At 34.3% G+C, this 21,494-nt stretch overlaps 3 protein-coding genes across 3 annotated transcripts; all 3 read left to right on the top strand.

Moving 5' to 3' along the window:
* Positions 1 to 6,575: 6,575 nt before the first annotated feature.
* On the top strand, positions 6,576 to 9,718 carry LOC108226030 (mechanosensitive ion channel protein 10-like). Its single transcript, XM_017400985.1, has 5 exons — positions 6,576 to 7,051; positions 7,144 to 7,267; positions 8,739 to 9,032; positions 9,119 to 9,321; positions 9,508 to 9,718. The coding sequence occupies exons 1-5, from the start codon at positions 6,576 to 6,578 to the stop codon at positions 9,716 to 9,718; spliced, it is 1,308 nt and encodes a 435-aa protein (XP_017256474.1).
* A 469-nt stretch (positions 9,719 to 10,187) lies between these two features.
* On the top strand, positions 10,188 to 11,267 carry LOC108226029 (protein SRC2). Its single transcript, XM_017400983.1, has one exon. The coding sequence runs from the start codon at positions 10,188 to 10,190 to the stop codon at positions 11,265 to 11,267; it is 1,080 nt and encodes a 359-aa protein (XP_017256472.1).
* Positions 11,268 to 17,416: 6,149 nt separating this feature from the next.
* LOC108226028 (pathogenesis-related genes transcriptional activator PTI6) lies at positions 17,417 to 18,466 on the top strand. Its single transcript, XM_017400982.1, has one exon. It carries the CDS (start codon positions 17,417 to 17,419, stop codon positions 18,464 to 18,466), a length of 1,050 nt encoding a protein of 349 aa, XP_017256471.1.
* Positions 18,467 to 21,494: the final 3,028 nt, after the last annotated feature.

Genomic DNA, 21,494 nt, shown 5'->3' with positions numbered 1-21,494 from the left:
GATCCTCTCTAGTATCAGCTCTCATATTGTCATCTGGCTCCCTTCTGATCCAGAAAAAACAGTTCTCTGTACTCTGAATCATGGTCATTTTAGCTATGACGTTGCCATCTAGCTAAATTCAATTCTGATCCAGTCGAATCAGCTTTATTCGAATCTTACCAGCACAAATGAGGTGCCCATCTGAAGCTAGCCCCAAACAAAAACCATTAAGTTTAAAGCAACACAATTTAGAAATGTTTATTGTTTCATAAATTTAAATTTGTGTAAATTTAGAAGGTGTCAACGGCTGTGTACTACTATAAGATTAAAGTGTATGGTTCCTTCGCCAATGTTAGTTGTGATATAGCTGCAACTCTTTGCTAGTCTTTGTGGATCAATGTTGCAGATAAGCTTATATCTGAAAACAGCCCTTTAATATATTTTTCAAATTTTGTGTGCTCGATTCTCGCTCTCCCAAAAACTTCATAATAATTAAGGTTCCAAGTATATCAAAAGGTTCAAGATATATAACTATCCAACTAAATGTATAGGCAACTTGGGAATAAGCCTAAAACTTCATTATTTTCGAAACTGCGATAATTTCTATAAGAAATTATAATAATTTCGATGGGTTAAGTTCTACGGAGACCTCCTTGTAATTCGAGACTTCCTAGTATACATGTTCTGCAACCAGAATATTACCAAATATGTTATTATACAACCACATATTCCGAACATGTACCATGTCGAGGTCTTCAATAAAATAGTGGTTCTCGTATAATTTTCCTCTAATTTCGATACACACTATGGAGATATAATAGTATAATAACTACAGCTAGCACGTACTACAATTATTAACGATCCGCATAGTTCTCTTGTTACTTTGTGTCTCTGTGTACCAAGTATAACTTTGTCCTCTTGCTGCACTAAGTATTTTTTATACCTTAAACATGGTGTTCTTGTTACAAGCCATAAAAATGACCGACTAAATGTTTGTGAATTCCGCTCAAGTCAAATCTCTATCCGGACAGCTGTATATCCTGTCCTCTAATAGTGTCTATATATACACTTCCTGTCAAAAATGAAAGTACTTTCTCTTCATGATCAGGGCATGCATGTTTGTTGCCACGAAACTTGGTTTTGCAGCTAGCTTCGCAGCTTTGCTTTTACCCTTTTGGTGACAATTTTGATCGATGTATACATTACTGTGTCCGATGGATACCATTTTACAATGCTCATCAATTCTTGTTCATGAACACAATTTGTTCTTGAAAATGTGATCAAATATATATGCATGCATGTATATATAATATCAATAGTTTTAGGGCTTTTCTCAAAATACCTAAGTCTAAATTTTTTTTTCCAAAAATACTATCATTTTTTAAAACAAATTGTAAAAATACTATCTTTGAAAAAAAAATTGTAAAAATACGGTTGCTGCATATGCAACCTTATCTGCAGCTGCTAGCAATCGTATATGCAACCACATATGCAATTGTTAAATAATCGGTTGAAAATTACATTTAGTTACATAATAAGTTGCAAGCGATTCCAAATGACGAAAATAAGCGCCCTGCGGGCCCGGTATTAATAACACAAAAGTAACCCTGAAATCAACTAAAATTAACCTCAAAGTCAACTAAATACGATCTTTCGGTGACAATCCAACACAAACTCAACTCAAGACGATTATTGTCAAGATAAACTCACCGCCGTTTTCAATTTTAATCACTTTCTCGAACTCATATCCAAGCATCCGAAGCCTGAGCCATTCGAGATGAAAAGAATTTTTAATTATGATTTGAAAGAGAAAAAGAAGGAGAGAAAGTGAGGAGAGAGAAAGAAGAGAGGAAGATAAAGTGAGGATAATAAGGAGAGAGGGAGAGAAAGTGAGGAGAAAGAGGAGAGAGGGAGAGAAAGCGGCGAGAGAGTTAGTGATATCGAAAACGTACTGTGTATATGCAATTCTTCAATTTTTTTTTGAATGGTAACATAAATATGCAAGAATGACAGGAGGACCGTATTATTGCAAAATGTATGCTAAAATAGGGTATATGTGCCAAATACCCATAGTTTTATCGTATATTTTTAGTTACACTAATTAAAGTAATGATGTATAAACTAAATGAGCAACTAAACTGTTTACTTCGAAAGTACTCATAATTATTTTGGCCTGTGATAGTGAGGTTTTTTTGAAAAACAAAAAACTCTTTAGTAGATTTACAAAAATAATTTTTCTGAACCCAGTGTTTGGTCAAAATACACCGTTTTTTTAGAAAAGCTAATTACAAGATGCTTTTGGTAAAAGTTGTCCCAAAAACGGGTGAAGGCCATGTCTAACTAAATTTAAAACAAGAGTGCCCAAAATAACAACTTATCAAACTGGTGCCCTAAATATTTAATTAAACACGCATTCTAGACATACGTATATAGTACTTACGCATTTGTCAAATGCGAGTGCTAGAAATCTACCTCCAACTACACATTTTAAGCCTCATACACGCATCTGGCGGATGCGTGACTGCATCTTATTTCTTATACGCATGCACCACATGCGATTATACAAGTACTACTTTTCTTCTGTTTGTACTAGTCGTTTGAAGTTCTGCACTCATCAGATAGCAGAGCCGTCCTGCAAACTCAGATTCCACCGGCCTTTATCTCAACTCCCTCGACCTGTAACCTCTCGCGTTTATGACTTTTCTGCACACTACTGTGGTAAAGCCAACGTCCCCGCCACAAATCAGTTCAACGACACTAGCCAGAACTCGGACAAATACACGTTACTAAAGTCTCGATTATGCTAAACTAGACACCGTCGCCACCATACCTCCACACGGACGACGCCAACAGCAAGCTATTCCAAATCATAACAATTGATACATACTTTCAATTTGATTGTCAAACTCTAAAATTCCAGCCTTTTTTTCTATAACCCAGTCCCTATATATGTTAAACTGGGCATTTACTTTTGTAGATAAATGAGATTGAAGAAGCATCATATAGGGGGGAGGTGGATGAGTTATCCATCAGATGAAGAGTACAAAATGAAAAACAGTTGGACATAGTATACGCATCGAGGAAATGCGCATGGCAGTAGGTAAAAAGGAAGTTCACACCGAGTTTTGGTATTTAGGTAATGTAGTATTTAAATCTTAGTTATTTAGGGCTTTTTCTCCCCAGAAATTGTTACACATTTCCTAACTCATTCAAAATATTATTTTTGAAAAATTATAAATTAAAATATATAAATAAAAGAAAAACTAAATAATTACCTTTTCCTTAATAATATTTTCGACTTTTTTTCTTAAATTACACCAACAGATCTATATAGTTGTACAAATATTCCGCCCGTTAAGTTATTTCACGGACTTGTATCTTTGTTTTACATTATGATACATATATTCATGATGTAATAGATATTTAATCAATAAATTTTACTAATAAAAGCCCAATATATTAATTATGGCAAAAAAACAATAAATAATGTTTATACAAAAATTAGAATAATGAGGGCCAGGGTGCTGTAAATATTAACAAGAGTGGTTTTGCTATGTCCTAATATCTTAGAGTAGAGTACTACATTGATAAAAAAAGTAAGGGGAATTATCTTGTATACTGTTTTTTCAATCTTATTTTCAAAAATACTACCTTCTCCAATCTTATTTTCAAAAGTACTACCTTCTCTAAAATATTTTCAAAAAAACTATCTTTTTGAAAATATTTTCCAAAAATACGGTGGTTGCATATGCAACCATATATGCAACTACAAATCCTAATCAGGATTTGTAGTTGCATATATGGTTGCATATGGTTGTATTTAGTTGCATATGGTTGCATTCAGTTGATTCTATTGCAATCTAATGGCCCCGCCTGGGGCACACCATACATCCGTTGCAACTTACGATTTTCAGTTGCATTTAGTTGCAACATCATATGCAACGAAAAATTGTAAGTTGCAACTGATGTATGGGTGCCCCTGGCGGGGCCATTAGATTACAATAGTTACAACTGAATACAACCTCATATGCAACCATATATGCAACTACAAATCCTGATTTCAAGTTCCAATTTTCAAATGTCATTTTCGACCTCATCTTTGGAATATATCAATTCCAAAGATGAGGTCGAAAATGACATTTGAAATCTGGAATTTGAAATTAGGAATTCAGTTGCATATATGGTTGCATATGCAACCACGATATTTTTGAAAATATTTTAAAGAAGGTAGTATTTTTGAAAATAAGATTGGATAATATAGTATTTTTGAAAATAAGATTGAAAACGTAGTTTTGAATAAAAAAAACCCAAGTAATAAGAAAAATTATTATGTTCTTGATCACTAAAAGTTAAGGTCAAGATTTTATGTATAATCAAACGAAAGAAGTTACACAAAGAATAGTAGCAACTCGTATATTCCGACTAAAATTTAAGAATCAAATGCAAATTATTCAACACAGGCTCAGAGCGTTTTTAGTCATTCCTAAAGAAAAATTTGAAACACTTACAAAAAATAGACATGTCGTCAGTTAAACATACAAAAAAATAGTCAATGCCGTCACTTAATTGTTTTTTAAATTTAAAAACTGTTTTTAGATAAAACAGTTCCCCGTATTTTTGAAAAAAAACATACTTGCGAGAAAGCTGTTATATATTTCACAACCAAATCTCATCAAAAATATTATTTTTTATATTATAAATTAAAATATGTAAATATCAAAAAAAAATATCAAATGATAATCTGACTTCTATAATAATGTTTTTTATCAACACCTTTCTAAATAATGCAATAATTTTTAGCACACTCTTAAACTATGATAGTAACTAATTGAGTCAAGTCAATGTTTAAATTTGGATAATAAGTATTTTGAAAAGAATATTTAACACAATACGGCAACAGAAATGTAAATTCGAAATTAAGCGAGAAGTTCAAATAAAACTTGGGTGATGAGCAAAACTTCGATAATAGTCTCCCAGCTGCTGTTCGTGAGCATATTTGAACGAGTTTGAAATTATGATTTAAGAAGATTTATTAGTCTATTTCGACAATTTTGAAATATTAATGATTTACGAGTTACTAAAAATTTGATAATAAAAATGAAATGGATTAATGAGTAAATTTTTAATTATGGATAACTTTTAAAAAAATATAAAGTCACAGGTAGAGCTGTAATTAGAAGGTAGCTTGCGAGCTCGTGCGGCTCGAACTCGTTTAACTGGGTTCGACTCGGTTCGTTAAACGAATTGAATTCAAACAAATGTTCGGGCTCATTTAATTAAACGAGCTGGCTCGACTCGACTCGTGAAATTGACGCGTTGAGTTCGGGCAGAGTTTTAGACTCTATTAAGTGTAAAATTATACGAGCTGGCTCGCTTGACTCGTTAAAACCGGCTTGTTTAGCTAAACGAGCCGGCTCGACTAGGCTCGTGAAGTTTTACGAGTCGAGTTCGGGAAGAGGTTTAGGCTGGAGTAATTAAACGAGTCGGCTCGGCTCAATTAAACTTTGCTCGAATTATGTTCGGCTCAAAACTCGACTTACACGACTCAATTGACAGCCCGAGTCACAAGATAAAAAGTAGCTCAAACTAATTCGTGATTTTAAATTAGTTTGAGACTTATTTTGAGGCCGTTTGTGTGAATTTAAAATAAGTGCTTCTTGTTTAAAATAAAAAAATGGAGTAGAAATCAAAAGCAAGTTAAGACTTATAAGTGATTAAAGTGTTTGAGAAAGAAGTAAAAACCCTGAAACAAAAGATAGCATTCCTAACTTTTCATAACTAATTTTTGATTTTTTACGTAAACAATACGAATAAGTGCTTCTAACTTATAACTTATAAAGCTGGTAAACAAACACCACATTTAGGTAAGTTTCTGCCTTATTACATACCTTTTCCAAACAGGCTCACGATGACTCAGCGTTTCTCCTATTCTACTGTCATTTTGTTTTGGGCCCTCTTTTGTCCATGAGCAGTAACGATAAACATTCTTGGCTTTCTTCTTCGCATACCCGAACGATCCTTCCGATACTCTGCACTCAGTTTATGTTGCTACTTAACTTATTCGTGGTACAAAAAGTTAGCTAGGAATATTTGAAGCCGGTTATTTAACCACTACTAGTCTTTCCAGTGTCACCATTCCTCGATGATCTCTTTTTACAACCGCTAACCAACAAAAACCAGATATACATCCATACATGTAAGACAGAGTTTGCTGTTACGAAAGGAAATGATGCGTAAATAGTGTGGACTAGAGATGAATTCAATCCTTATATAGGATCAAATCTAGCACTCGGTGCTCTGCTGCAGTCCCCACAGAGCTGATAACATGGGCGATGATTCACAAGCTGCAGGAATTGAATATTCTTCGTCGCTCGTACACATAACTTCAATGGAGCGGCGACGCTAGTCCTATATAGTAGTTTACACAACATCTAAATATGATAAAAGTCTAAAACATCTTGTACTCGCTAAGCATACTTTGATAGAGGATCATGTTTTTCTCTTGGCTTGCGTTTCTTCTCCTCGTATGTGGTACTTGTGTTTTTAGTCGCTTCATTGTCACTGCTCTCATCTTTATCGTTGAAAGATTTTACGTGATGAAGACAGACAAGGCCTTGTATTTTCTTTTTGCATTGAAAACAAGTTTGCAGTCATTCGTGTTCTCTTCTTTGATTCTCATGTCTTGGTTCTTTTGTATCAAACCGGTCACCAATATTCATTTGGTGACAAGTACACTTGCTACTTTTGTATATGCCACGGGGCTGTGGATGTTCAAGATTTTGGTCTTGAAGGCATTGGATTGTCGTTTTAATGACAAGAATCACTTTCAGAAACTACAAAATATGATCTCTCATGAGTACATTCTTCAGTCACTACTGAGAGAATCTAAGTATCCTACTAACAGTGCTAAATTTAAAATGATCAGAGGAGCATTTAGTACTATGCGGCTTCTTGTGTGTACAAGGGTACATACCATTTGTGATGCACTAGAGAAGAGTACTAATGAAGAGGAGCATCAAGTCGAAAAAGTTATTAATATGGTTTACAAGAATTTAACAAACAATGAGCTTAGGTAGAATGTAATACATTTGTTCTCGATGCAACTAATTAACCTTATGTTCATTTAATTCAGTGACAATATTTGGTTATCCTATTGTGGTGTAGGGATATACAAGAGACAGATCTTTTAAGGGTCATGAAGAAAGAGGACATAGCTGATTTTCTTCGACTGCTGGAAGGACCTGCGGAAACAAAAAGCATTAGTCAAGCATCTCTTAGAAAATGGATGGTACACTAATCAAGTAGTCATGCTCTGTTCTATATATCTCAATTTGTTATTTTCTTAATTATGCATCAATAAGAATATCCTTGCTTTGGACTGAAGGGAGCACTTAGCAAAAAAGAAAAGAAAAGAGAATATCCTTGCCATATCCAGGAAATATACAGTGTAATTTATCAATCTGAATGCTTCGTTAAGCCACCAAATTTCCAAATATCCCGTTTGGGAATTTATGTTAAATTATCGGTTTTTCGAAACTTCAAAATTTTTAGAGGGGGCCTGTCAGGATAATATATTATTCTAAAATTCTTCTCACTTTAGCACCTTTTTTGAGTCGGAAGTGTATCACGAAACGCCTCCACACTCGAGGACCTATTTTTGAGTTGAAAATGGATCATGTCCATGATAAGTTATGATTTCTAAAACTCCCTTAAGACGGGGTATCATTTTGAAATGAAAGTAAATCACGAGCACCCATTTTTAGGCAATAATTTTGCCTTAGAGTTAATAATAAGTTATGAGAAGGGGTAGCAGGCAGCCGAGTCGGAGTTAAGCCCGACTTTAATACCACATTAACTTACAACTCCTCCCAAATCGAGATCCTATTGTATTCTAACAATTTATACTTATATGCTCAAATTTTGGATAATTCACCAATTTGTCGTATGTTGTCTTTTTACTATGTTCAAATCATCTTGCTCCCCTGGTACACTTCAATATGTTGTTGTATGATTTTTGTGCAATGCTTGTGTATTACTACATCGATGCATTGGGATGGGAGATTTATGATAAGTTACATGAATTTCAAAAGCTTTAAGAGTAGTACTTGCCAAGTAATATATATTGTATTCTAAAATTCTTCGCTGAATGGGGGATTTATTTTAAGCTACATGTTCTTTGAAACTTCAAAATTTTAAGAATAGTGCTTGCCAGATAATATATATTATATTCTAAAATTCTCCCTCACCCGAGGACCCACTTTTGAATCAAAACTGATTACGGACGCCCATCTTTAAACAATCATTTTTGTCCATAATAAGTTATGATTTCTAAAACTCTTCCTCACTCGAGTACCCATTTTTGAGTCGATAGTACAACACGGGTTCCCATCTTTTAGGCGATAATTGCCTTCATGTTAATAAGAAGTTAGGGGAGGGAGTTGAGTCCTCGTTGTTTGAGCTCCGATACCATTTTAAGTTATTGATTCTCTTAAGACACCATTTTAAGTTAACGATTCTCCCAAGACTGAAATCTTATCGAGATCCTATTATATTCTAACGATTTATACTTATGTATTTAACTTTGAACAGTTCTCTGATTTGTTGTATGTTGTCTTTCTACCATGTTCAATTCATCTCGTTCCAACAGTACAATTCAATACATTTTCTCTGTTCTAATCTTTTAAAGGTGCTGTGGTGAATAGACCTTCAAGTGGAATTTGTTCAAGGCTTGCAATCTCATGATCGATCACTTTTTGCAGGTCAACATTTACAAGGAGCGGACACTTGTTGTCCATCTCTTAAACAATACAAGCAATATCATAGAGCAGCTGAACATAATCATCTCAGTGAAACTATCATTCTTGGCAGCTATTACATGGTGTCACTTAATGGGGTTTCGAGCAACAACATTTCCCCTGTACATCACTTCTCATCTATTGTTCATACTTATCTTTGGTGTTTTTTGTTGCAAAACAATTTGCCAAGGAATTAAGCTTGCTATCTTGATGCACCCGTTTAATATAGGCGACCACTGTATCATTGACAATGAGCAGGTGATACAATGTCATGTTTGCACATTAGCTAGCCTATGTATATTATCTTTTTGATCTGTCGTGATTAATTTGTATCATTTATGCAGTTGGTGGTTGAAGAGATAGGGCTTATCAGTACAGTTTTCTTGAAGAATAACAATGAGAAAGTGATTTGTCTTAATTCTGTATTGCTCACCAAATCTATTAGCAATTTAAACCGGACCTCTGACTTGAGGGTTGCTTTGGAGCTTCTTGTCAGTGGTACAACTTCCTCAGAGACGATATCAGCTCTGAAGCGTCAGATAGATGAGTACGTGGATTCAAGCATTAATCTTAACATGTTCTGATTTCTTATAGCTCCACTTGATTTGTTCTTAAAACCAAATTGACATCAATTTATAGTGGTTAGATTACATGTATAATGTTGATATATATTAAAAGGTTCTATAGGAAGTTCATAATAAATATCTAACTATATATATCCTGATCCTTGCAGGCTACTTGGGAGTAAACCTGAAATTTGGTGTTCTGATCACCGTTTGGACCTTAAAGGAATAGACAATGTGACACATAAATATAAACTCAAGATCACTCATGCAAGAAATTTTCAGAACTATACCGAGACGAGCTGTCAGAGATCTGAGATTCTTCTTAAGCTGAGAAAGCTTATGAAAGAGCTTAATATTAAGAGTTTTACCATTCAATAAGCATTTTGGCTCAAGGAAACCAAGCTCGAAAATAAAAACTGTATATTGAACGTCAAAGTCTGTCATACCAGATGTGGTGGAAATGTTTTCTTTAATTTGAGTATTCTCATTGTACAAATATATCATTGCACTCGATAATAACTGTTAAAAATACATTACTTAACCTCTGTATCGGATTGGAACGAACTTGATACATCATCTATGAGACCAAGTGTGAATTGTAGAGGTCTGGTGAAAAATCCAATGTAAATAGCAAGGGAGGCAAAAGCATTTTACGTCGATTGCAAAGTCATTCTACTATTGTTAAAGCCGGCTCCCTAGCCATTATTAATCAGATGAGCAAAACAAAACTTAACTTTTTTTGTTCAAAATGTACCAACTATAATCAAGCCCCTTGGTCATTTCGTTATTTATTCGTTTGAAGAAAGGCTATAGGTTCAGTATACGGTACAAGTTCAATATGTCCAAAATGGAGTTTTGCACCTTAGACATCACCGTGGTTGCTGCATCTGATCTGAAAGATGTGAACTTGTTCATGAAAATGGCTGTGTATGTGGAAGTATACATTAGCAGTGAACACGAAGAATCATCAAAAAGAAAGCGCAAGACTCATATGGACAGGAGTGGTGGCTGCTATCCAGAATGGAACCACCGGTTCAAGTTCACTGTTGAGAGAACTACCATGTTCAAAAGTTTCATCAACTTTCATCTCAAGGCAGAATCTGGTCTCGGTGATAAGGTTGTTGGAGTGGTTTGCATTCCCCTTAGGGATCTTCTTGAAGATTCCATAGACAACAAAACATCTCACGAAATTGAGGCAGAATATCAGGTCATGACACCGGAAGGAAAGGCTAAAGGTAGCCTTAAAATATCGTTTAGGTTTGGAGAAAACTCTGTACAGCAGGTTCAGGGTATTTCAACTGTCAGAAAGATGAGGGCTTCTGTATTTCCAGATATATATCAACCAAGGCTAACAAATAGATCTGATGTTGTTGCTAATGGCGGTTATTATCCGGCACCATATGCATTTTATTCTCAGCCAGGGATGGTGCCTGTTCCCCCAGGGTACAGCTATCCAGGATATGGTGGTGGAGAATATATGTATGATCTTTATCCTCAAACCTATTACTCGCCACCTCTCGGTGGATATAGCTATCCTGCAGGACTGTCAGGACAGCCTGTAGCATATGCATATATGCCTGTGCAACATCCTAATCCCGTGCAAGAACACTCATTTCAAAAGAATATAAGATCGGGACCTCGCAGCATTACTGGGATGGGACTAAGAGCAGACATGTGGGGAGGATTTTTTGTTGGAGATTCAGTTTCAGAAGCGGGAAATTTGGCGTTAAAAGAAGTTGCAGTGGCTGACAGTGAGGAAATAAATTTTGGAGAAATAGCAGGCAGTAACATTAGCTTTCAAAATGATGTGAAGGCCAACATAGAGAACTTGGAAAATCAATTGACTCAGTTGGCCTCATCACTTGCAAAGCTCAAGGCCAAGGAGGAGAAGGCATTAGATGGAGAGACGAGTACTACATCAAACTAAGAACATTTAAGATTAACTTGTGATGAATGATACTCTTTGTCAAGTGCGTACAATAAGAGTGGATCTGCATATAAGGATAATTTATGTCTCGTGGTTGTAAAGTGCAAGCAATATCGTTTTCTTGTTCATTCATGTGTGTGTTCTAGAAAAGAAAATGTTAGGTGCACAATTGTACAAAATTTTGTACATAATAATAACATGTGGTAGGTTTTATTTGGAATAAGCTCCCTGTATTTACACCTAACAACTCCAATCAAAACCCACCATATCGATTGCCACATCATTATTTATAAATTTTTTGTACACAATTTTGTGCACCTAACCCTACTCAATAATATTCATGTAACGCCATATCTTTTATATCGGTCCGTGTAGCTTTCAGTCCTTTGTTCAAGTTTATATATAGTATAGAGTGAGACCAGAGACTTTCTTTGATGAGTTTATTTTTTCATTTTTACTCGAATCTTAAGCTGATATGGATTTAACTATTTAATGTTACTTAATGTGGATTTAGATATTTGATGACTTTTGAGAAATAGTCCATCTAAAACTAAAAAAAAAATCCAAATGGATCATATCCTATATTTCAACACTCCTTCTCACTCGAATTTCCATTTTTTTTAGGTTGAAGAGAGAACAAGTTTTAGTTAGATCTATGATGTGTTATTTTATAACTAACCGCAAGCACACGGTGTCTGTTGTAGTGCAGACTGGCAAATGCGGGTCGTATCCTCAAGGAGACAGATGCTATCAGTTTTATTCAATTATATATATATATATATATATATATATATATATATATATATAGGCTAGTGATCAAATAGAAACCAATCTTAAAATAAAAACTAGAAACCAATACAGGTTAGTGATATTCTCAGTACAATTTAGTAATATTCTCTTTAGGATTTAGTGATATGTGTTGCAGAAATTAGTGAAAACTTAATCTCCAGATATGTTCCAGCTTAGAATCTCCGGATCTATTCACGTTTTCGATTCAGATGGTGGTGATAGTGGTGGAGATGGTGGAGGTGAAGGTGGAGATGGAGGAAAGATGATTGTAGCGGAGGTTTGGGCAGCTTGAAGTAGGGGGTTGGAGCGTTGCCGGAATAGTGGCGGCTCCGCGTTTGAAGTTGAGTCGAGGTGGAGAAAGAAGTATGAACGGCAGAACGGGGCTGAAGGAGGTTGAAACATCGATTAAGATGGGGCTGGTGAATATGGAGGTGGGGGTTGTGTTGTTAGAGAAATAATGGAGGTGGAGGTGGTGGTTATGGAGGGGGCGGGCGGCATAGAGGTAATAGTGGTTATGAAGGAGGCGACGACGGAGGTGGTGGTGGTGGAGGTGGGGTTGGTGAAGATGGAGGTGGGTTTGGTGAAGATGGAGGTGGAGATGGGGTTGTTTAAGAATTTAGTGGTATTTGCTTTAGGATTTAGTGATATTTCAGTTTGGTTTTTAGTTTCTAGGATAAGGAGGTTTCTATTGGAGTAAAACTCTATATATATATATATATAGGCTCATGATCAAATAGAAACCACTTTTAAAATAAAAACTAGAAATCAATACAAGTTAGTGATATTCGCAGTACAATTTAGTCATATTCTCTTTAGGATTTAGTGATCTGTGTTACAAGAATTAGTGAAAACTTGCAGAAACAGCCCAGAATCTCCATATATATTCCAAAAACTGCTCAAATCTCAGATCTGTTCACGTTTTCGATTCAGATGGTGGTGACGGTGGTGGAGATGGTGGATGTGAAGGTGGAGATGGAGGAAGGATGATTGTAGCGAAGGTGTGGGTGGCTTGAAGTAGGGGGTTGGAGCGTTGCCGGAATAGTGGCAGCTCCGCCGCATTTTGAAGTTGAGCCGAGGTGGAGAAAGAAGTATGAACGGGGCTGAAGTTCGTTAAAGCAGCGACCAAGATGGGGTTGGTGAAGATGGAGGTGGAGATTGTGTTGTTAGAGAAATAATGGAGGTGGAGATGGAGGGGGCGGGCGGCATAGAGGTGGTGGTGGTTATGGAGGAGGTGAGACGGAGGTGGTGGCAGAGGCGGATGTGGAGGTGGGGTTGGTGAAGATGGAGGTGGAGATGGGGTTGTTTAAGAATTTAGTGGTATTTGCTTTAGGATTTAGTGATATTTCAGCTTGGTTTTTAGTTTCTAGACTAAGGAGGTTTCTATTGGAGTAAAACTATATATATATATATATATATATATATATATATATATATATATATATATATATATAGAGTAAAGTTATATGGAGACCACTTTTTTTGGAGACCGTGGAGACCATTGTGTTCTGCAAGTAAAATATTGCAAAACTCGTAATTTTGCAAATCAAAACACATTATTTTGTGAAGTACGTATTACAAATATCACGAATTCATCAAAATTATTGAAGAACATCTATGTTTAATAAGTAGAATGTGTATGTTCTACAAATTGAACAAATGTTCTGCAAACTAAACATATTCCGTAGGACAAAACATTTTGTAATATTCTACATGCAAAACATACATGATATTCAAGATTTTAAATGATGTAAAGATCTTTGTACAACCTGTTTTGCAAAATTATGAGTTTTGCAATATTTTTATGCACTATTTTACCTGCAGAACATAAGTGGTCTCCACGGTCTCCAAAAAAAGTGGTCTCCATAGAACTTAACTCTATATATATATATATATATTCAATTGTTTCCGGATCAAAATGATTATAAAAGATATTTTAACTAATTAAATTAATACTAACTAAATAGACACTAAACTAAAAAGATACTAAAATAATATATTTAAAACCTAGGGCAATCAGGTCCACCATGCTTACACAATTACTAGCTCTAAGCTAAAGCAATTAAAACGGTCATGTAACTAGAGTTTGTTAATCTCTCTCAAGTATCAACACTCTCGAAACATGCTTACACAAATAATCACTTTTAGTAATTCAATTGATCAGGTAATTAAAGCAATGTTAATCTCTCTCGAGTATTAACGATCTCAGAAATCCAATGATGCTCTCGCACTCAAATTCAATTCTGCTAATTGTATGTGTGCCTCTAGTAGTATATCTCTCGATTATACTCCTATTCGCATAGAATCAATTCATGATATCGGCCGATTACATAAATCAATATTGATACATATCAATCAGAATTAACCAATCAATCAGATCACTGTAAAATCATGCCAACATCATAGTGCAAACATGGCTTCCCCTTAAACCCTAGAACACACTACTCAATACTAATTAAACAAGCAAAACAACTAAGACAATAAAGAGACATAATAAACTAATAAGAGAAGAGTAGAAACTATATAAGAAAACTTTTAACTTTCATTGTTGTCATCCAAGAAAAGCTATAGCCTCTCCATAAGTCTCTCTCCCTAACCCTAATTCTAATATAATATTGTACAATGATAAAACTGATCCTCTATCTCTCATCATATAAAGTCTTTTAATATTTAAAACTAATATACCAATAAAACTCCAAAACCAAGTAGGATTTAGTCTCCAAATTCGTAGCTTTCTGTTCTGTCCAGTTTTCAGGCTTTTCCAGTTGGGCTTTGCTTCTCGGACCACTTCTGAATTAAGGAAAATTCCAAGGGCTTCGCGTGGGCTGTAAGAACGTCCATATCTGATATCCGGAACTCAAGATATGGCTCAAACAGTGTAGAAATCGGGTAGAACCCAATAAATCCGAATTTCAATAGAATTTAGCTATAAAATAGCTAACTTATCTTCAAATCCTTCTCAACTTGGAATTATTTATTCCCTACAATAAAACATGAATATATATTAAATAAATATCCAAATCAGTGCAAAATATAATTAAATATGGGAATAAGAAAGCATAAAGCATATAACGGTCATACTGTCATACTATAAACAAAAATAACATCTCCAAGAATGTGGATGATCCGTACACAAAATAATAACTCAATCTATATGCTAACTAGGACAAAAAATATTAATAAACTAAACATAAAAAAGAAATTACAAGTGTATTTCTTAATTTTCCCCCTCAAGCTGCAGCAAGAGAGTCCATACATACTGTTAACTTCTTCATATGTGAAGTATGAAATTCACACGAAGTCTTTGGTGAACATGTCAGCCACTTGATATTGAGAAGGAATTTAAAATCCTCGTTATCTTCTAAAAAAGTGGAAAAGTAATCATATATATTGAATAAAATCGTATTGTGTTTTTAAGATAATAACAGGTATCATAGATAAGGTATATTAACACAATCTCGCTAATAAAACAGATACTGAGATATTATTAGGAAGAAACAACGATTTTATCAGCGGCATGCATGTAAACTCGAGAATTTACTAGTTACGTTGCAGCTCGGGCTATAAAACGGGGCATTGAACGCGGGTCTCTTCACAACAAAAAGAGTCTCTTCACTGTGCTTAATCACTATACAAATTAGTTTCGACAGAAAAATTCTATCAATCCTTCTCAGCCTTTTCTCCCTCAAAATACAGCAGGCCTTTCTTCTATAAAACTTCTTCGTTTTCTCATAAACCCATTGCTTATATTATTTTTCTCGTTTTCTTGGTCGTCTTTTTGTGTCGGGCCTCCAAAAGAAATTCGATTTGCGACATTTTAAGTACAAAAACAAAAATCTTCAGTCAATTTTAATTGTATAGTAAAATGTCAATGAACGATTGCAATGAATTTTCATTTGGTTTACAACTGATGAAACCCTTATGTAATAATCTGGTACTGATTTTGATTCTTTCATATGTAACGATTCAAATTCACCATGTAGGGTTTGTAATCGTACCTTTTTTTATTTTATCAACACCTTTAAAATTGTTCTGCAGAATTTCCCAGGGCTCCTTTGCTTTTGTTGATGATGCCACCTTTTTAAACATGGCTTCATCTAAACCCATGTGTATAATTGACAAAGCCTGTTGATCTTGTTTCTGTGCTTTCAGTAGATTGTTTTTCTGAGCCTGATTCAAGGCTCCCTCAATCTCAGGTTCATCATAGCCCTTATCAACAATTTCCCATACTTCCTGTGATCCCAACAAAGCCTTCATGCGGATACACTAGTGGCCATAGTTTTTTTTGGTAAGTTTTGGAACAGCAAAAGAGTTATTCATGGTTGTTGGCTCTGATACCAATTTGTTGGTGTTTGAGTGTGTTTTGTGTATAAGGGTTTGTGTAAAATTTCAGTATAAGGGACAAGGAACGGAAGAAAGTACAGAACTCGTTTTTTTTCTATTTGTAATTCTCATTGGCTTAATAAAAAACATTACAATCTTCTCCATTTATAATAGGAGAATTCAAACCATCAAACAGTTACAAACTTTTCAGTTCCATGGATCACACTTAATGATAGACTTTACATATTTCTCTACAAATACATTTTCAGGTTCTATGTATGTGTATGCTGCCTTCCAGAATATTCCTCAGAATACAAAGAGTTAAGTATCCAACAAAAATCGTATTGTGCTTTGAAAATAATAAGAGATATCATAATATATACGGATAATATAGAGAATACATGACAGTTGTCGCCTGTCAACAAATGAAGAAAAGAAAACCGTCGCCAAATTAAAAAGAATAAGACAGTATATAGTAACGGTAAAATTTATCAATTTAGGAAATAAATTGAGGTTTGTATTTTCCTATAAATTTTATCATAATAAATACAAAACTACAAATTATTTAAAAACACGCGTAGAAATCTTTTAACATAGAGATATCACAATATATTAACACAATCTTGCTAATAAAGCAGATCCTAAGATATTAGTATTAGGAAAAAATACAGTGATTTTATCAGGGGTATGCATGTAGATTCGAGAATTTACTAGTTACGTATCACCCCGGGCTATAAAACGGGGCATCGAACACGGGCTCTCTTCACTGTAACAAAAAGAGTCTCTTCACGGTGCTTAATCACTATACAAATTTGTTTCGGCAGAGAATTTCTATCAATCCTTCCAAGCCTTCTCTCCCTTAAAACACAACAAGCCTTGTTTCTATAAAACTTCTTCGTTTTCTCGTAAACCCGTTGCTTGAATTATTTTTCTCGTTTTCTTGGTCGTCTTTTTGTGTGGGGCCTCCAAAAGAAATTCGATTTGCCACATTTTACGTACAAAAACAAAAATCATTCAGTCAAGTTAAATTGTATAGTAAAATGTCAATGAATGATTGTAATGTTGTCCTTCGGGAGAAGTTCACACAACACATGAATTTAACGAGGAAGCTGATGAAACCCTTACCAGGCCAGAGAACGAAGCGCTTTTTGCGAAAAATTGTTCGCATTATAGTGACGGATCATGATGCCACTGATTCGTCGAGTGACGAGGAGGCAGAGCTTTATGACAGGAGGAGGGTTAAGAAATATCATAACGTCGTTCTAGTCGAAGCAGGCACTGATTCGACTAGAAAAATGGAGGTCTCGGACGATGACCATGGAGGTAAACGAGCTAAGCCCGTGAGAGATTCCTCTGAGAAGAGGTATCGTGGTGTTCGATACAGGGCTTGGGGGACATTTGGAGCGGAGATTAGACATCCCACAAAGAAGGAGAAGCTATGGCTAGGTACTTACGGGACTCCTGAAGAGGCCGCAAGGGTGTATGATACGGCTGCTATAAGTCTTCATGGTGCGAAAGCTCTGACAAATTTTGGAAATCCCTCCCGGAAAGTAGAAAAACAAATTTTTGTCCAGTCTAACATGAGTAATGAGTCCATGGAGGGCTCGTATCAGAACACTCTCACTAGTCCAACTTCGGGTTTACGAAATGAAAATCAGCCCGCTCTGGAAGAAGCCACGGACAAAGGCAAAGGAAAGGAAAAGGTTGAGGTTGTCGAATTTTCTGCTGAGGAGGATGGACCGTGTCGCAAATTGAATACCATGAACAGCTACATGCCAATGGACAATCTGTTCGAGGATGATTATGGTTTCGGAAGCATGGAGCCTATTACTTTTGACAATTTACCGATCTTTCCTGACGAAGAAATGTTGAAGATAAATTATGATGATAAGGATCTTGGAATTAATCTCAGCTTTCCAATTCCATTGAAAAAGGACCGAAATTTTCTTGACAATGACGGATTAGATATTGGTGTGGATTCGGGGTTTTCTTATGAAGTGATTTATGGCATTGGTACGACAGGTTCGACATCGGGTGTGATTGATGATTATGACTTTGAAGATAACGATTTTTCGCTAGCAACTGATTGATGCGCTGATGGATTGGCTATAGATTTTAGTATGGAGCATTGTCTTGTGTTGTAGCCTGATATTTTCCTCCGGCGAGTTCTTTTAGTTTTGAGATACATTTGGTTTCTATTTTTCTGATGCGGTTTCCAGATACATTATGTATTGAATCTTTTAGAATTTTATTTTTTAGCCTTTTCCTTTTTATCACAGTGCGGGAATCTTGATCATGGATCTTGTACGTCGCCCGAATATTTTGTTTCTCTTATATTTTCTTTTTGTTAAAATTCTCTTTAACCGTAAAAGTAATTCTTGACTTGGACAAAAAGGTGTGCGAGGGCATGTTTGCCAAAGATGTGCAGCAATCTATTATTAAATATAGATAAAAAATAATGTAAAATTCACCCGAGTGTGTACCTTTTTAGTTTTTACTAATAAAAATTTGCTACATGCTATTATTATCGGTATATCAAGATAAAAGTAAAGAACAATATATGTTAACATTCTGTTACTTTTTGTAGCATCACTACCTCTTTCCACTTGGAGATGTTGGTTATATATGTAATAACAATAAAATCAATATATTTATATAAGAGAGAAGCAAGTTGCACAGAGTTGACGCCTGAGTTTCGTTATATTTTTGTAATTCATTGGAAATCTTGAATTATAAATGTTAATTAAGAAAATTTCAAGATTACTCTTTTTGATTTCGAAATTATTAGATAGAATTTTCAATTAGTTTCGAATATTTTGGAAGAAAATTTCAAAACTATCATTTACGATTTCGAAATTATTGGAAGAAAAATTTCAAATTGTCAATATTAAAAAATATTTTATGGTCGAAAGTTTACAAATTGTAGAATTTATTTAAAATATATTATGATACCGCTGCAAAACGCGGTTTATAAACTAGTATTATATAAGACATCTTTAATTTGATAATATTTATTTTTAAAGATACTGTTAAGACATTTTTAAATTTATAATAAGAAATAATAAGTCGTGTCTCAATTATGAAACTTATAATTCATACTTCCCAACAATATGTATGTATATATTGGGACTTGATATTACATAGTTTCATAATTTATTTCTTTGTAAATAAAAATTCAATGTCTAAAGTTAAATACTGAAAAAGGAAAAAGTTAAAAATATATTATGAAAGTAAAATTTATATTCATCATAAAACGTGTGCCGATCATTGAACAAAACTAAATATAACTGAATGAGACAGAAATACTAAAGTTTTAATTATCTTTCAAATGTATTCTCAAGAAATCAACGGGCAACGAAGAAAAATGAAAAGCCAACTGTTAAGTTGGAAACCTTTTTTTTTTATTATATGTTCACTAGTTGAGAAGCCGCGCGTTTCGGCGGCCTATAAAAATTATATTAAAGATTCAATATTAATATTTGCAGAACAAAATAATTTTGTAGTTATCTATAAAAAGTATATTAATGTTTCAAAATTAATATTTATGGGATAAAATAAATTTTATAATATAAAAATCTTGATGTGATACCAATACTAATATATAAAATTGCAAAAGTGGACTACAATTCATGGTGAAAAAATGAAAATTAATTTATACACGTAATTAACAATTTAAAGCACGACGAATCTTAATTTTATTTGTGTTTTTTTAAAAGTAATCATGTTCTTACATTGTCACCTTACTCCAATTTTTTTGGATTGATTGTGCACAAAAACATATAACTTAAATCCGTGAGATAGCGGTCTATAACTATACTTGCTTGTAACAACCTTTATATTTTAATATTGTATAAACATTTTAATACTGTATAAACAGCATTCACTTAAAAGTTGCTTGAACGGAGCTAACTAGATAATGCATTAATAATTTTTTTCTTGTATACAAAGTAAATCATTTAAAATATAACAACAAAAAAACATATCCGAAGATGCGAAGAACAAAACAAATATTATAAAATAATAACCAACAAACATACATCACTTACAGTTAATTTATTGATATCATCCATCAATATCATCTCAAGACTATATTCTTTTCCCGTGTTTGAATTTGTCGACTCTAACATAGCGGTTTATAACTAGCTTTGCTTGCAACAACTTTTATTTTTTTAATACTGTATAAACAGCCTTCACTTATCGTTGCAGAAGAACGGCACCACCGAGTTAGAAATCGAGCAAGAGAACTATCACCAGAGAGAGTTAGGGTTGTGGTATTGAGAGAGAGAGAGGAGGTTGTGTTTAGATGATCCAAAACCCTACCATATATAGGGGTATTTATAGGTGCAGAAAGACTTGCGTGCTACTCTTTCCCATAATTAAATAATCTGAAACAAAATCAGATTAAAACTTTCAAGTTACTATATTCCATAAACAATCTGAAATAAAATCATATTCTAAAACTTACTTCTAATATACCCGAAACTAAAAAAGGTAGTTCTAATTTTTGATATTTTTCATCCAAAAATTCTAGAAAATTAGAAAAATAGAATGGAGCGATGTGAGAGGCGCCACATACACTCCCCTAGCTTCTCCTTTATATAAGTATATTGATTGATTTGGTCACTCTATTTTGTATATAACGTCTGGACTTTTGTCATAGATTTTTAAAGTGTTTTGAGGAGAAGATAACAGTATTATAAATTAATAACTAAATTATGAATTTTATTGAAAACATAATATATATATATATATATATATATATATAGTGAAGATCTATGGGGTACTAGATGTTGTGAGAAATCGGAGTCCTTAAGATCTACCAATCAGATTGTAAAAAGATTCTGTGGCTGAGATTTAATCCAATTAAATCAATTTTAATTAAATAAAATCCTACACAATCAGTTTTAACAAATTTTAAACGCTAATTTAAAACTAAATCCTGCAGCATCCGCTCAACACTACTACCGTTATCATTAGGGCTTGTTTTTCGCTGTGATCATACCGAGGTACAGGACTTAGCGGATTGATTTCAACGACTGAGGAGTTCGCTGCACGATGATTCTAGGGTACATCATTATGAGTTCAGGTACCCACCACACTCTCCTTCATTTTGTTCTT

The sequence above is a fragment of the Daucus carota genome, chromosome 6, assembly GCF_001625215.2.
Source record: "Daucus carota subsp. sativus chromosome 6, DH1 v3.0, whole genome shotgun sequence".
In the NCBI taxonomy this organism is placed as follows: Eukaryota; Viridiplantae; Streptophyta; class Magnoliopsida; order Apiales; family Apiaceae; genus Daucus; species Daucus carota.
This window is presented reverse-complemented; position numbering and strand designations above follow the sequence as displayed.